Source organism: Candida oxycetoniae, assembly GCF_023343755.2.
Source record: "Candida oxycetoniae strain CBS 10844 chromosome Unknown scaffold47, whole genome shotgun sequence".
Lineage (NCBI taxonomy): Eukaryota > Fungi > Ascomycota > Pichiomycetes > Serinales > Debaryomycetaceae > Lodderomyces > Lodderomyces oxycetoniae.
Genome location: NW_026055414.1, coordinates 54,613 through 68,593, shown reverse-complemented (window position 1 = coordinate 68,593; position 13,981 = coordinate 54,613). Strand labels below are relative to the sequence as shown.

General features: G+C 38.6%; 6 protein-coding genes across 6 annotated transcripts; 4 read left to right on the top strand and 2 right to left on the bottom strand. All coding sequences in view use genetic code 12, as the record gives it.

Annotated features, from left to right (window-relative positions):
- Nucleotides 1–34: 34 nt before the first annotated feature.
- On the bottom strand, nucleotides 35–388 carry KGF56_002267 (prefolding complex chaperone subunit; the record flags this gene model as incomplete). Its single annotated transcript, XM_049323477.1, has 1 exon — nucleotides 35–388. The coding sequence occupies one exon, from the start codon at nucleotides 386–388 to the stop codon at nucleotides 35–37; it is 354 nt and encodes a 117-aa protein (XP_049180683.1).
- Nucleotides 389–561: 173 nt separating this feature from the next.
- On the top strand, nucleotides 562–1,605 carry KGF56_002266 (ATP synthase complex assembly protein; the record flags this gene model as incomplete). The annotated part of the gene is made up of 1 exon (XM_049323476.1): nucleotides 562–1,605. One exon carries the CDS (start codon nucleotides 562–564, stop codon nucleotides 1,603–1,605), a length of 1,044 nt encoding a protein of 347 aa, XP_049180682.1.
- A 1,604-nt stretch (nucleotides 1,606–3,209) lies between these two features.
- On the top strand, nucleotides 3,210–6,353 carry PSY2 (Psy2p; the record flags this gene model as incomplete). The annotated part of the gene is made up of 1 exon (XM_049323475.1): nucleotides 3,210–6,353. The coding sequence occupies one exon, from the start codon at nucleotides 3,210–3,212 to the stop codon at nucleotides 6,351–6,353; it is 3,144 nt and encodes a 1,047-aa protein (XP_049180681.1).
- Nucleotides 6,354–6,852: 499 nt separating this feature from the next.
- On the top strand, nucleotides 6,853–7,728 carry KGF56_002264 (uncharacterized protein; the record flags this gene model as incomplete). The annotated part of the gene is made up of 1 exon (XM_049323474.1): nucleotides 6,853–7,728. One exon carries the CDS (start codon nucleotides 6,853–6,855, stop codon nucleotides 7,726–7,728), a length of 876 nt encoding a protein of 291 aa, XP_049180680.1.
- A 561-nt stretch (nucleotides 7,729–8,289) lies between these two features.
- On the top strand, nucleotides 8,290–9,396 carry AGE3 (Age3p; the record flags this gene model as incomplete). Its single annotated transcript, XM_049323473.1, has 1 exon — nucleotides 8,290–9,396. One exon carries the CDS (start codon nucleotides 8,290–8,292, stop codon nucleotides 9,394–9,396), a length of 1,107 nt encoding a protein of 368 aa, XP_049180679.1.
- A 1,542-nt stretch (nucleotides 9,397–10,938) lies between these two features.
- On the bottom strand, nucleotides 10,939–13,566 carry KGF56_002262 (karyopherin beta; the record flags this gene model as incomplete). The annotated part of the gene is made up of 1 exon (XM_049323472.1): nucleotides 10,939–13,566. One exon carries the CDS (start codon nucleotides 13,564–13,566, stop codon nucleotides 10,939–10,941), a length of 2,628 nt encoding a protein of 875 aa, XP_049180678.1.
- Nucleotides 13,567–13,981: the final 415 nt, after the last annotated feature.

Here is a 13,981-nt window from a genome sequence, read left to right as displayed (position 1 = left end):
ATTTCGTTTTGTTTCGTTTCATTTCATTTCATTTTCATTTCTCTCCAATAATCTTTGTCATGCCGTCAAGTGTTTTTTCAAGAGTGGTATTGAGATAATTTTCTTTGATTTTCAAACTCCGTTCAGTATCTTTGTATTCCTTCTCGTCCTCTTCTAGCTCTTTTATGTACAGTTCCGTTGTCTTTGCAACAAAAGCTTTACCTATTCCTTGCCAAACGGTCTCATCTGGTTTATTAAGTAAATTTAGCCTTGATCTAGTTGATGATATTACATTTAAATTCGTATTCACCCTATCCAATTGTAGACTCACCATGGAAAGCTCTGCTCGAGACTTATTGAGTTGGTTGTCCATCTCAACAAGGACTTTTTGTAAAGCTTCTTGGTTCATTGTTTAGTTGTCCGTACCTGGAGTTTAACTTGACTCTTGTAATGTTGAAAAATTCACCTTGTATTATATTTTATCTTTAATTTATTTATTTATTTTTTTTTTTTTTTTTTTTGGATCTCTTCTGCAGATATTTTTCAAGTCAACAATAACTCTTGAATATATAAAAGCCAGAGATGTATAGAGTAGTCACCAGGATAGGATCGCGGGTGATTTGTATTCGGACGTTGTGCTCTACGAGAGTCATATATCAAGGTTCAAATGTACTCTCTCGAGCTCTGGCCATTGACAAATCAATAGAGCATAATATCAAAAGTGAAACCAATAGACTTGCCAAAACGGGTAAAAGGTTTTGGGATAAATGTGGGATTCACTTTAACCGTGAAACCGGAAAATACGAGATTCAACTAGACGGGAAAACTTTGCGTACTCCCTTGGGATTTCCGTTAGCGTTGCCCGAGACTAAAAAACAGTTGGCATATTTGATTGTGCACGAATGGACAAACATCCCTAATATATCTGTGAAATCCAGTACGTTGCCATTGACGAGTCTTGCTGCTCGATCTATTGATTTGCAAAATAAGCACGATGTCAACGAGGAGGCAAAAGAGAAAGCAAAGGGAGTGATTGCTATTGAGGATTTGAAAGTGAGCTTGTTGAGATATCTCGATACTGATACTTGTCTTCTTTTTTCCAGCAAGAAGGACTGTGATGGGAAACTCAGGCAAAAGCAAAATGAGCTTTATCTTCCTCTTATTGAGGAGTATAATGACTTTTTCACCACATTTGCACATAAGAGGAAATTGATGAAACTGGACGAGAAGCTTGAATTGAAAACATTAGATTGTGAGAAAGACGGGCTTCGAGGAAACAAACAGAGCCAACTTACCCAAACGGTTGCCCTTAACTGGATGCATGAGTTGGACATTTTTGAACTAATTGCATTGGAAAAGGCGATTTTGACGACAAAGTCGTTTCTCTGTGGGGTATCGATTTTGAGATCAAATGTTTCAGATTTGGAGAGGATGCAGCAAGTGTTTCAAATCAACAAGGAGACTCAAGAGAAATACTGGTATAAATCAGTAGAGGAGATTATAGAGTTGGGTGATTTGGAAACCATATTGCAAACTGGCGAATGGGGGGAAGTAGAAGATACCCACGATGTAGATAAGCGTGATTGGATGAGAAGTCTAGCTTGTGCGGCTCTTGTAAGTCATTAGACACTAGCGACACTAGCGACACTATCGAGCAGAGCGAGATAGTGGAGCTGACACTGGCAACACTAGCAATACTAGCTACACTAGCGACACTAGCAACACTAGCAATACTAGCTACACTAGCGACACTAGCAACACTAGCAACACTAGCAACACTAGCAACATTATCAAGCAGCACTGATTAGTGACACTATCGAGCAGCACTGATTAGTTGTCATCGACACACCGACTACTTTCAAACCTCGATATTTCCCCAAATCGGCATTTCAATTGCATCTAGATGATTGCTAATAAGCTTCACTTGTATATAATCTAGAAAGAAGTTACTGTATTTAAAGTATGAAAGTAGTAAGCGAGAAGTAATAAGTTACCATATACAAGTAAGTAATAAGTTACTGTATATTACGAACGGACATTATCGAGCGAAGCGAGATAATGTCTCTAGTCTGTCGCAATGAGATAATGTCTCTAGTCTGTCGCAATGAGATAATGTCTCTAGTCTGTCGCAATGAGATAATGTCTCTAGTCTGTCGCAATGAGATAATGTCTCTAGTCTGTCGCAATGAGATAATGTCTCTAGTCTGTCGCAATGAGATAATGTCTCTGTCGCAGCGAGATAATGTCTCTAGTCTGTCGCAGCGAGATAGTGGAGCACACTAGCTGCCACTGACTCTTATTACTTGTAATACACAAGTAAGAAGTTTCAAGATACAAGTAAGCGAGAAGTTACAATATACAAGTAAGCAATCAGATTACTGTATATCTAATAAGCAAGAAGTTACTGTATATTAATAGTTTCAAGTATTAAACACATCTAGACCAATTCGATTGTTTTCTGGCTAAATCCTGTCAGTAGCAGTCAATCCTGTTGGTAGCAGTCAGTGCTCCACAATTTCGCTTCGCTCGATAGTACAAATAGTCACCACAAGCAAACTGTATATAAATTTGTTTTTTCTGTTGACCTTTTAATAGAACGCGTTATTGAAAAAGGAACAATCACAACGTTTATTAAACAATAATATTACAAATTAACAAGTGAGAGATAGTGTCCAATTCGATTGTTTTCCGACTAAATCCTGTCGGTAGCAGTTAGTGCTCCACTCGATAAATCTTGTCAGTTGCAGTCAGTGCTCCACTCGATAAATCTTGTCAGTTACAGTCAGTGCTCCACTCGATAAATCTTGTCAGTTACAGTCAGTGCTCCACTATCCCGCTTTGCTCGATAGTGTAGTGCAATACAAAACTTTTGTTGCAAAAATAATTTGAGGGGCCGATAGCACATTCGAGTCTAGAGCCAACTTTGCACGAGAAAAGAAAACAAGAGAAAAATAGTGAGCGAGTGAGTGAGTGAGCGAGAGTGAGAGAGAGAGAAAAAAAATATACACTCTCTTGCCCCAACTCAATTGGCACAAGCTTTAGAGTAACATGGAAGAGACTCTACAAGTCAAACTTTTTTCCCAATAAAACAAGACAAGCAAGAAAAGCTGATCTTTAACAATTTTTTTTTTTCTTTTTTTTTTCTTCTCGTGATTAACTTTTATACTTTACTTTTTCACAAACCAAACATAAAGAGAAGATATTTGATTTGATCTACCTTGGTTTTAAGGATGGATAGCGCGAGCGACAATGAAAGCGATACTGAGCTGTTTGAGGCGTACTTTTTAACACAATCTAGGAAAGAAGGGTTGCAACGACTAGAATCAGCAGGGAAAACGCCTAGACGAGTCAAAGTCTATCTATTAAATGGAGAAGACTGGCTAGATAACGGGACCGGGTTCTGTGTTGGAGAGATTGAAGACAAGACAAGGGACGCGTATTTTCTTGTAAGAAAAGAAACGGAGGCAAACGAGGTGATCTTGAGGTCTAAACTAGAAGGATCGATCCAGTTTCAGCGACAACAAGAAACCTTGATAGTTTGGACAGATTCAACGGGATGCGACTTGGCGCTTTCTTTCCAGGAAACTGAAGGGTGTGCCGACTTGTGTGATTTCATAATCAAAGTGCAGCAAGGAAACTATAGCCCCAACATTTCCTTGTATTACGTTATTTCAAATATCGATGACGGTGAAGACATAACTGAGCTCGTGACAGGGCCAATACGATATCCTCCGCGCAAACCAAAAATCGACAATTTGAATTTGGTGCTAGAAAGCTTGAACCAGGGTGTCAACTCGCAATTTACGCGTACTAATCTTCTGGAGTACATGATCGATATTGGCTATTTTGACAAACTAGCTAAGGTGTTTTTGGAAGCTGAAGCTACAAACAATATCGAGAGCTTACATGATTTGAGTGATATAATAAAGCTTATGTTTGCTTATAGCGAGCCTTCCCTAATTGAAGATATCCTTTCTTCTGAAGATAAGATACAAAAGCTTGCCGCAATACTAGAGTATGATTCTGAGTATCCAGATACTAAGGCAGATCATCGTACTTTACTTCAGGATAAGTCCTTTAGAACGGTAATACCAGTTGAAGAGCTCTCGGTGTTTAGACTAGACTATTACTTGAACGTGTTAAAAGATGTGGTTTTAACGAGGTTTCTTGACGATCAATCTTTCAATTTGCTAACATCTATGATATACAACAATCAGGTAAAAATATTTCACTATCTTGAAGATGCTAGAATACTACATAAGTTATTTGAAGTTTATGATGATCCGGATGGCAACTTGGAAGTGAAAAGAGACGGAGTAAAGATGATACATCAATATACTTTGATTGCAAAGTCTTTACAAAAGCAGGATTTCTTTGTACTGCTAGTAAAGGCTGGCTTGTACACAATGCTTAGTTTTGCATTGGAGGATGAAGAGGACAAGGTGAGAATTCTTGGGACAGAGTTGATTGTTAGTATTATCGAGCAAGATGTGTCACTACTGAGTAGTAGTAGTAGTAGTAGTACTACTACTACTAGTAACGATAGTTGTCTTAGCCTGCTGCCCTACAACGAAGAGCCAATTGACGAAATTGCATTGCCGAGAAAATCCTTTACAAGTGATGAAATTAATGATAATGATAATGATGATAACAATAATAACAATAATAACAATAATAATGATGATAATGATGATGATGATGATGATGATGATGATGATGATGATGATGATGATGATGATGATGATAATGGCAAAACAAAAAATGGCAAAAAATTAAAAGGTGTCTTACTAACCTTTTCGAACAATATGAGCTTAATTTTCAAACTCAGTAAGCTATTGGTCAACGATAGAAACACGGGATTGAAATATCAAGCGTTTGAGGCGCTCAAGATTTTACTAGACCCAAACATAGTATCAAGCGGCGGATTAAAAAGTGATACGCTGGAGAAAAAATCCCAAACAGCTGTTGAATCTCACTTGTCTACCAAAGCAAATGGCGATTTCAGGGAAATCGATAAACATAACTACCTTCAAGCTTTTTATAGCAAGGTTGCTCCGGAGTTGTTTGTGGACATTATTACAATTGCTAAATCGACAAGCGAGTCTAAGTCTAAGCCTAAGTCTAAGCCTAAGCCCAAGTTTAAATCTGAGTCTGAGTCTGAGTCTGAGTCTGAGTCTGAGTCTGCGTCTGAGACTCAGAAAGTGTCAAATGAAAAGTTAGTTTTATATCAACTTTTATGTGAGATGGTCAATTTTTGTATAAAAGAACATGAGTTTGCACATGTCGGTCCTTTCCTTATAAATAATCAAATTTTAAAGGGGCTTTCAAAGCTTTTGGACTCTGATTTTAAAACAGTTTTGAAATTGCATGTGGTGAGATGCTTCAAGAATATCATTTTACTCAACGATGATATTTTTACCCAATACATTATAGATAATGGTCTTTTCGACCATATCATAGACTTTTTCAGCACAGTTGTTGACAAGAACAATTTGTCAAATTCGGCGTGTTTAGATATATTGGAGATCATCAAGAAGTATTGCGATGCTACTAATTTCGAAAAATGCGATAATTTTCAGCGTATGGCAAGGTATTTAATCAAGCATCACGAAAAGTTTCTTTTATCCGAGGCTAATCATATAAACACAGTAGCAGAGTTGGTGGAGTTGGTAGAAAACGATTTCAATGACTCAAAACACACTAGCGTTGTTGTTAATTGCGAGAGTGAGAGCGAGAGTGAGAGCGAGGGTGAGAGTGGGAGCGAGAGTGAGAGTGAGAAGGAGGGCGAGAGTGAGGTGCTTAATGGGTCAAATGCATCTTCCAAGCACTCATTTGAAGAAAGCGAGGAAAAAATAGATTTAATCAAGACAGATAAGGTGAGCATGTCTAATGAAGAGCTTTTGCAAAATAACGCATCTACACCGATTAATGAGTATGAAGAGGCTTTGGCAGAAGACGGGGTAATTATCTATGCAAGGAAGCAGAGTCTAATAACCAAAGAAAAACAAAAGTCGTTTTCGTCGTCGTCGTCGTCGTCGTCTCCTCTGACCAGCGGTGAAAATAAAGACTACCTGTTTGGGTTTGGAGAGAAACGATTGCGCGATTCTGTTGACGAAACAGAAAGCATTGAGAGGTCTGAAACTATTCGTAGCAGAAAAGTTGCCAAGCAGAACCCGACAAGTACAAATGGATCATCTTTTGTTGGTGCAGTGGAGGATATCGATGACGATAGTTCAAATAGCAGCTCTATTGTGAGCGTGCTTTCCCAGGATATCGACACTTCTGCCAACTCGAATACAAGCGACTCAAAGTTTGAGGCTTCAAAAGTCATGCTAGTAGGTGGTGGTGGAGGCGAGAGTTGTAGAGGAGAATAACCCTGATCCTGGTTCTATGTGTGATATTGTATCGTTAACCTTTTTCTTTTTTCTTTTTTTTTTTTTTTTCTATTTCTACAGTTCAATAATTTTTCATGTATTAGTATAAAAGTTTCTTCTTTCCCACTTTGCAATGCCATCAAAACCATGATGATATGAATTATCTTTTATAGAACCAAAGCTATACATATATATATATATATTTATTATTCTTTTTTTTTTTTCTTTTGGCATTATCCTACCGAGGATAAAAGTACCTTTTTTTTTTCCTTTCCGTTTTCCTCGTACAGGTTTAGCGCGAAATCGAATAAAAGGAATCGACGTTATTTTGTCTGCCTTTGATTTTTCCTCAACTATAGCGCATTGTGGGGAAGCGGGTAGGAACCCCAGAATTGTAATAGTATATATAATTTTTTTTCTTTAAAGAAGGGGGGCCTTTGTCTAATTTCTTTTTCATTTCTTATTCCATTTGATATAACTTGTAGTAAGGGTAAATAATATGACATACTTAGATCAAAGGTACTTGAGTGAAAGTGCATGGAAACCCAATTTGTTCCAAGGTAAAGTTGTTTTCGTTACAGGAGGTGCCGGTTCAATATGTCGAGTGCAAACGGAAGCAATGGTATTGTTAGGAGCCAATGCGGCAATTGTTGGAAGAAACCAGCAGAAAACCGATGATGCGGCAAAAGATATCCAGTCGCTAAGAAAAGATGCCAAAGTTGTTTCATTACCCAATGTCGACGTTAGAGACGTTAAGCAATTGGCGAGTGCAGTAGCCAAGACGGTTCAAGAGTTGGGTAGAATTGATTTCGTTATTGCTGGTGCTGCTGGTAACTTTTTAGCCGATTTCAACCATTTGTCATCAAACGCCTTCAAATCTGTTATTGATATCGATTTGCTTGGCTCATTCAACACAGTTAAGGCCTGTTTTGGAGAATTGAGAAAGAACAAGGGTGCCATTATTTTTGTTAGTGCTACTTTGCACTATTACGGTGTTCCTTTCCAAATTCACGTTGGAGCTGCCAAGGCTGGAGTTGACGCATTATCAAATGCTCTTGCTGTGGAGCTTGGACCTTTAGGTATCAGATCCAATTGCATTGCCCCTGGCCCAATAGACGATACTGAAGGAATGTCAAGATTGGCACGCGGAGGAAAGGAAAGAATAATTCAAAAAGTACCTTTACAAAGAATGGGAACTAAACAAGATATAGCAGACGCAACAGTTTATTTATTCTCCCCAGCATCAAGTTATGTAACGGGTGACGTTCTCGTCGTGGATGGAGGAAGCTGGCAAGTATCACAAAGCGCAGCTTCTCATGATTACCCAGTTACGTTGAAAAAGTACTTTGACGCTCCAAAAGGTGGGAAATTGTAGCCCACTATATAGGTAAGTAACAATATATCCTAACTTAATATATCTATCGAGCGACACTATCGAGCAACACTATCGAGCAACACTATCGAGCAACACTATCGAGCAACACTAGCGAGCAACACTATCGAGCAACACTACCAAGCAGAGCGAGATAGTGTTGTAACAAGCTACAAAGTGTTGCTCCACTATCGAGCGACACCATCGAACAATTGTTGTAACAAGCTACAAAGTGTTGCTCCACTATCTCGCTCTATTCACTATATTGTATAATATAGACGTCTTTACTGGTTTCTACAATACAGACGTCTTCACTGGTTTGTCTATTCACTATATTGTATAATACAGACGTGCGTTAGGGTTAAATCTCAGATACACGTAAAGCGAAAAAAAAAAAAAGGTAACATAAAAAATTTTGATTTCCTTTTTTTGTTATCAGCACAAGTGTGAATAAAAAAAAAAAAGGATTAAAGCGAAATCTGAGTCGAGTTATATACCACACACACAAACGGGGTTGGCTTTCCAAGTTGAGTAAGTAACTTTTTGAATTTGGTTTTCGCTTCGATGTCAATTGATCCGGAGGCACGAAGAAAATTATTGAGTTTGCAGAAAGTAGGTGAGAACAAGAGATGTTTTGATTGTTCTGCGCCAAATCCGCAATGGGCTTCTCCTAAGTTTGGGATATTTATTTGCTTGGAATGTGCAGGTGTGCACAGAGGGTTAGGTGTCCACATTTCTTTTGTGCGATCAATAACGATGGACCAGTTAAAGCCAGAGGAAACGTTAAGGATGGAAATTGGCGGTAATGAAAGATTGAAACAATATTTCATCGAGAATGGGGTTGACTTGTCCTTGCCAGCAAGGGCAAAATATGATAACTATGTTGCCGAGGATTACAAGGAGATGCTTACATGCGAAGTGGAAGGCAAAGAATTTGTGCCAAAGGACCACTCGGGCCAAACGTTACCTGATAAAAATAACACAGACCCAGCCACAGCCGCAGCCGCAGCCGCTAAATCTGAAAATACCTCTTCATCTGCCATTCTTCAAGCAAAAAAGGCTAGCGCAGACAATGATTTGAAAACGAAAAACGAAGCATTTTTTGCAAGTTTGAGTGCCAAGAATGAGTCTAGGCCTGAAAACTTGCCTCCTTCTCAAGGAGGCAAATATGCAGGGTTTGGAAACACTCCACAACCAAATTCTTCTTCAAACTCAACTAGTAGCAACGGATCATCATTATCCAGTTTCACCATTGATAACTTCCAAAAAGATCCTCTCGGCACTTTCACAAAAGGTTGGAGTCTTTTTTCTTCATCTGTAGCCAAATCTATGCAAGAAGTCAACGATAGTGTAATTCAACCAGGATTGCACTCAATCCAACAGAGTGAATTTGGAAATGAAACTAAGAAAGCTATGGCTCAATTTGGACAAAAGATGCAAGAAACAGGCAAATATGGACAACAAACTTTTCAAACTTTTACAAAAGAAGTGAACGAAGAAGGATTAAATAAAGCCATCGACCATAGATTTAATAGTTTGTGGGGCAGAAAAAACTCAGGATCCGAAGCGCCAACGGCGTTTGGGTACCAAAAGCTAGATGGTGGAGTTGAGAGTGGAAAAGTATCAAGCGAAAAGAAAAGTGATGATGAGGATAAATGGGACGATTTTTAAATACTTTGTCTAGGATGGAAGAAGTGGTACTTTTGTCTTCAAAAAAAAAAAAAAAATGAAAATAAAAAAAAAGAAAAGAATGCTAGAATCAGCAAGTAGCAAGTAGCAAGTATTAAGCAGATTTAATCTTATAGAGTCTTATTTTTCCTTTGAAGAAAGCTTTTCTTTTTGCTTCTTTTTCTGACTGAGATAAGTGATGTACTCGTCTTTGAACGATTGGTAACAATGAAAATAAGAATCTTTGACGTAAAATCTCTTAATAATGGGCCAGTCTAGTACCCAATCCACGAGTCCCACGTCTCTAACCATTGAGCTGAAAATGAAATAAAAGACCCCAAATACTATGCCAACAGTAACACCAACCACTACTTGTTGCCAAGTATGATACATTAGATATACTCTTGATCCAGCCACCCCGGTTCCAACCAAGGCGAACACAAGACACCATACTTGTTTCTGCCATTTTTTCAAATGCCCAATTTTGAGTATCACGACACATGAATAGTATGCGAGAAAAAATCCAATGAATTGTGAGTGAGCGCTGGGCATTCCATAACTTAAGCTACTCATTGAACCGTTTTTTGACCCGCCATTGTAGCCGAAACCTGCATGAAAATCCGGCCTAGGATTTTTTAAAACCATCTTCATTATCTTATTAACTATCTCTGAGCATAAATGCCCTGCAACAACTATAACTGGTTCAATCTCTCTCGTTACTAAAAACCACAGTAGGTAAAAAACCATCATATATATTGGTAATAGTGAAAATTGAACGGAAATGACCGAGATTATATCATTGGGATTATAAAGAATATAGGTATGGTCAAACGGAATATATGTGGGTAAAATTGGTGGTGCTACATCCGACATCGTCATTTGCTCTATAACTTTGTTAAAATAGTCCCAGATCCAGATCCCTATGTTTGACTTTTAACGTTGTTTTTTTTTTTTCTCTCTCTCTCTCTCTCTCTTAATTTTTCATAATGGCGGGTATCTCATCGGACGGAGTTCCAAGCCGCGTGTATGTCAAATCTAAACTATACTAATTTTTTCTTTTTTTTTTTTTCTTCTTCCTATTCTTTTGTTAAGTATAATTGTAATAAAGGTTTATGTTTCTTTATAATAAACTATATGAGAGGACATTAGAGTTCGTGAGAGATGTTTAAGATATGAATGAAAGTGGTGTATAAAACCATTCTGAGATAATGAAAGTAGTGGATAAAACCATTAGTGAGATAATGAAAGTAGTGGATAAAACCATTAGTGAGATAATGACACATGTCTGGATAAATATGACGGCATGCAAAGACATTTTGAGGAAAAGAGTGAGAGAATGGAGGAAAATGGAGGAAAATGGAGGAAAATGGAGGAAAATGGAGGAAAATGGAGGAAATGGAGGAAATGGAGGAAAATGGAGGAGGTAATAATAACGATGACGACGAGCAGAATGCATGGGAAAGCAAATCCTTGGTGATATGAGACCAACTGTCTGTTTTTCTTTCTTTTGCTCTTTTCTCTTTATTTTTTTTTTTCCTCCAATTTTTATCCCATGACGGCTGGAATTTGCTGCTGCCTTTTCTGTTGTTCTCTAGCCCACCTGGCAGCATCCTTGGTTCTCTCATCAAAAGATGTGTTTGATCTCGTCTTCTTGATATACTCAGTGACCCAGTCTTCAACAAAGTATGCTTTGAATTGGCCCTGTGGGTACATTGCTGCAATATCACCCAACAACCCCGTAGTAGATCTCGCTACCGACTCGATTGCAGTCATGCTTGTATCTTGTGATATTTTTTGTAAATATTGTAATATGGGACCAACAACAGGATACAACTTTTCTGGCTGGTCGCTAAACCCAGCAGTTATACCAACAAAGCAATCAAGAACAGATTCCTTAACACTAAGTACAAAATCGGCAGTCTCTAAAGAATGGTCCTCGGGTTCCATTGAGCCTGCAACTGTACAAATGTTCATAACAAATTCGAGGTAAGGTTCGAAACTTGGACCTATTGCTGAAGCAATGTCTCCAAAAGCGGACACTATTGCGGGTCTGAGTTCACGTTTGACATCGGGGTTATTCAAGATATTGCCCAAAATTGTCATTAAACCATTCAAGTATTCAGTTACTTGTAATCCCAAATTTTGGGCGAGATCTCCAACCAAACCAATTGCTGTTAAACAAGTAGGAGATTCGACATTTTCCAATGCCTTTGTCAAGTATGGTAAAAATGCAGGCAAATACTTAATAAAGTTGTCCCCAATAGCACTGGATAGAGCGGACACAGCAAGAAATATATCTTCTTCAATCAAGGAATTTGCCTCTTGTGCATTCAACAATTTCAAAAACCTTTCCATTAAATTATCAGCCGCATTAATGACGCTAGGACCCAATTTACGAATCACATTGGTCAACAACGACAAAATGTTTACTTGTAACTCTTCCAAGTTACCTTTGTCTTCCGTTGTAGATACTTGAGATTGCAATTCAATGGTTGATTCCAATCTTGCTAAAATTTCGGATGCAATGTTTTCCACCACCCCCATTGTATCCTGTGCACTATATGTAACAAGAGTCGATAGCGCCTCATAAGCAGATGCTCTTGCACTATGTTCATTGTCAGCCCTACCCGACGCTTGCATCAAAACGGGCACAATAGTTGTGTAGTAAGGAGACATAACGCTTGTTTCAGCACCGGTATCAGAGTACAACTGCTCAACCAAGTTGATCAAGGTCCAACAGCAATTTGTTGAAACTTTTGGATGATCCTGTAGACCATTGACTAGTGCCTGCAATAATTGTGGCAATTGGGTCTGAGTGTCTATCGCATCAACAACCATATCTGCAATTCTGCCAAGGCACCATGCCACCGTCTCTTTAACTTGTAAATTCTTATCTTCTATTAACTCAAGTATTGGCAGTAAAGCTTGGTTGATAATCGACTTCAATTGCTCCAGGTCAGGACCATCTAAGATTGATCCAAAGGCCATTACAGCTGCTTCTCTTGCCCTCCAATTCTCCTTGTTTGTCAAGTTTGCACCCACAAACTGAATGGTTGGCTCAACTACATAATTACCAATATCCTGTGCGTACAATTGTAAACAAGCGCCTGCAGCCATTGCAACCGACCAATCATCATCCTCGGGGTCTTCATTTTGCCTGGTCAACAAAGTCAACAATGTAGGCAATACTTCGCTAGATGCAATCAACGCAAAATTGTAGGATACTAGTTCTGATGACTGCGCTGCCTGTAATGGGTCCAAACCTAAATCATGTCTTTGTAAAGCAATCTCCAATTCTTCTTCACAAACTGTGGACCAAAATTCAACAGCCATACAAGCGACTTTTTCGTCAGAACTTTGCATACCTGAAACGGTTAATCCATATAATGCCTTTTCCATATAAAGAGCCATGAAGCGATAGTATAAAGACATGATTCTCGCAAGACAGCCAAAAGCACTGGCTTGCAATTCCGAATCGTCTGCTTGAGTAGCTTCACAAACAACCTGCATAATATAGTTTCTTTCACCTTCTGTTTCAAAATTGTACTTTATAAACTCCAAGGAGCTCACCAACGCATTCAATGCTGTGACTCTAACCAAATATGAAGGCTCATTGCTCTGGACACCTTGGATAATAGCAATCAATATACCGGAAGCTTGAGACAAAATGTTGGCATTCATAGGATCCACGCTTTCGCAAATGTACCCGATAGCCAACTGGGATGCTCGCTTAACATGTTCGGGGTTCTCCATCTTTGTATTTTGAATAATTAAAGGAATCAACTCAGACCACTCTCCTCTGGGCAATTCGATATCGGCAATTGCAGCAACTAGTTGCGCGGCTGTATTTGCCACTTTCAGATTCGGTGTTTTCAACCCTTGAACTGCCTGCTCCTTGATCTTTGTCTTCAACTCCAGATTCAATTTGAGCCAACGGTCCTGTTGTGCCAATTTTGTTCTACGATCTTTGGAAATTAATTGGTTCTTTAGTCCTATACCAGCTAACATTCGCACCTCGGTTTTAGCATCCTCGTTGTTTAGCGCCTCAATCAAGAGGGAAATATATTCAGGAAAGTGGTTATTTGCTGCTTCATTTAACTCAACTTCTGCTTGAGTTCTCTGCGTTGGATCAGGACTTAAGATCGCATTTTCCAAAAGCTGAAGAATGTCCATTATCGACTCACACACGTAATACCCCCAATATTATGATGTCAAAACTCTGCTATACCGCCAGATACTCAATCCTATCAAAGTGGTTAAGTCAGGTTTCTGTTCTTGCCTTTTACTAGAAGTAAAGAAAGGGAAAAAAAAAAAAAAAAAAAAAAATTGTATCTTTCATGATGGGTGTTTCTCGCTGTCTCTTTACTTTATGTTTTATGTGTTTATCTCCAGATGCGGATGAATTTCTCACCAAAGGACACAGAGACATAAAAGGAGCAAAGATATCGAAACATTACAGAGAGACGACGGTAGGGCTTTTTTACACATTGTCCCCTTAGTGCCAGAGAAAACTACAACTTGAAAAAGCGAGGTTGGGGGTCCTTTCTTTTTCTTTTAATAACTTGTAAAACTTAATTGTATTTTTTCT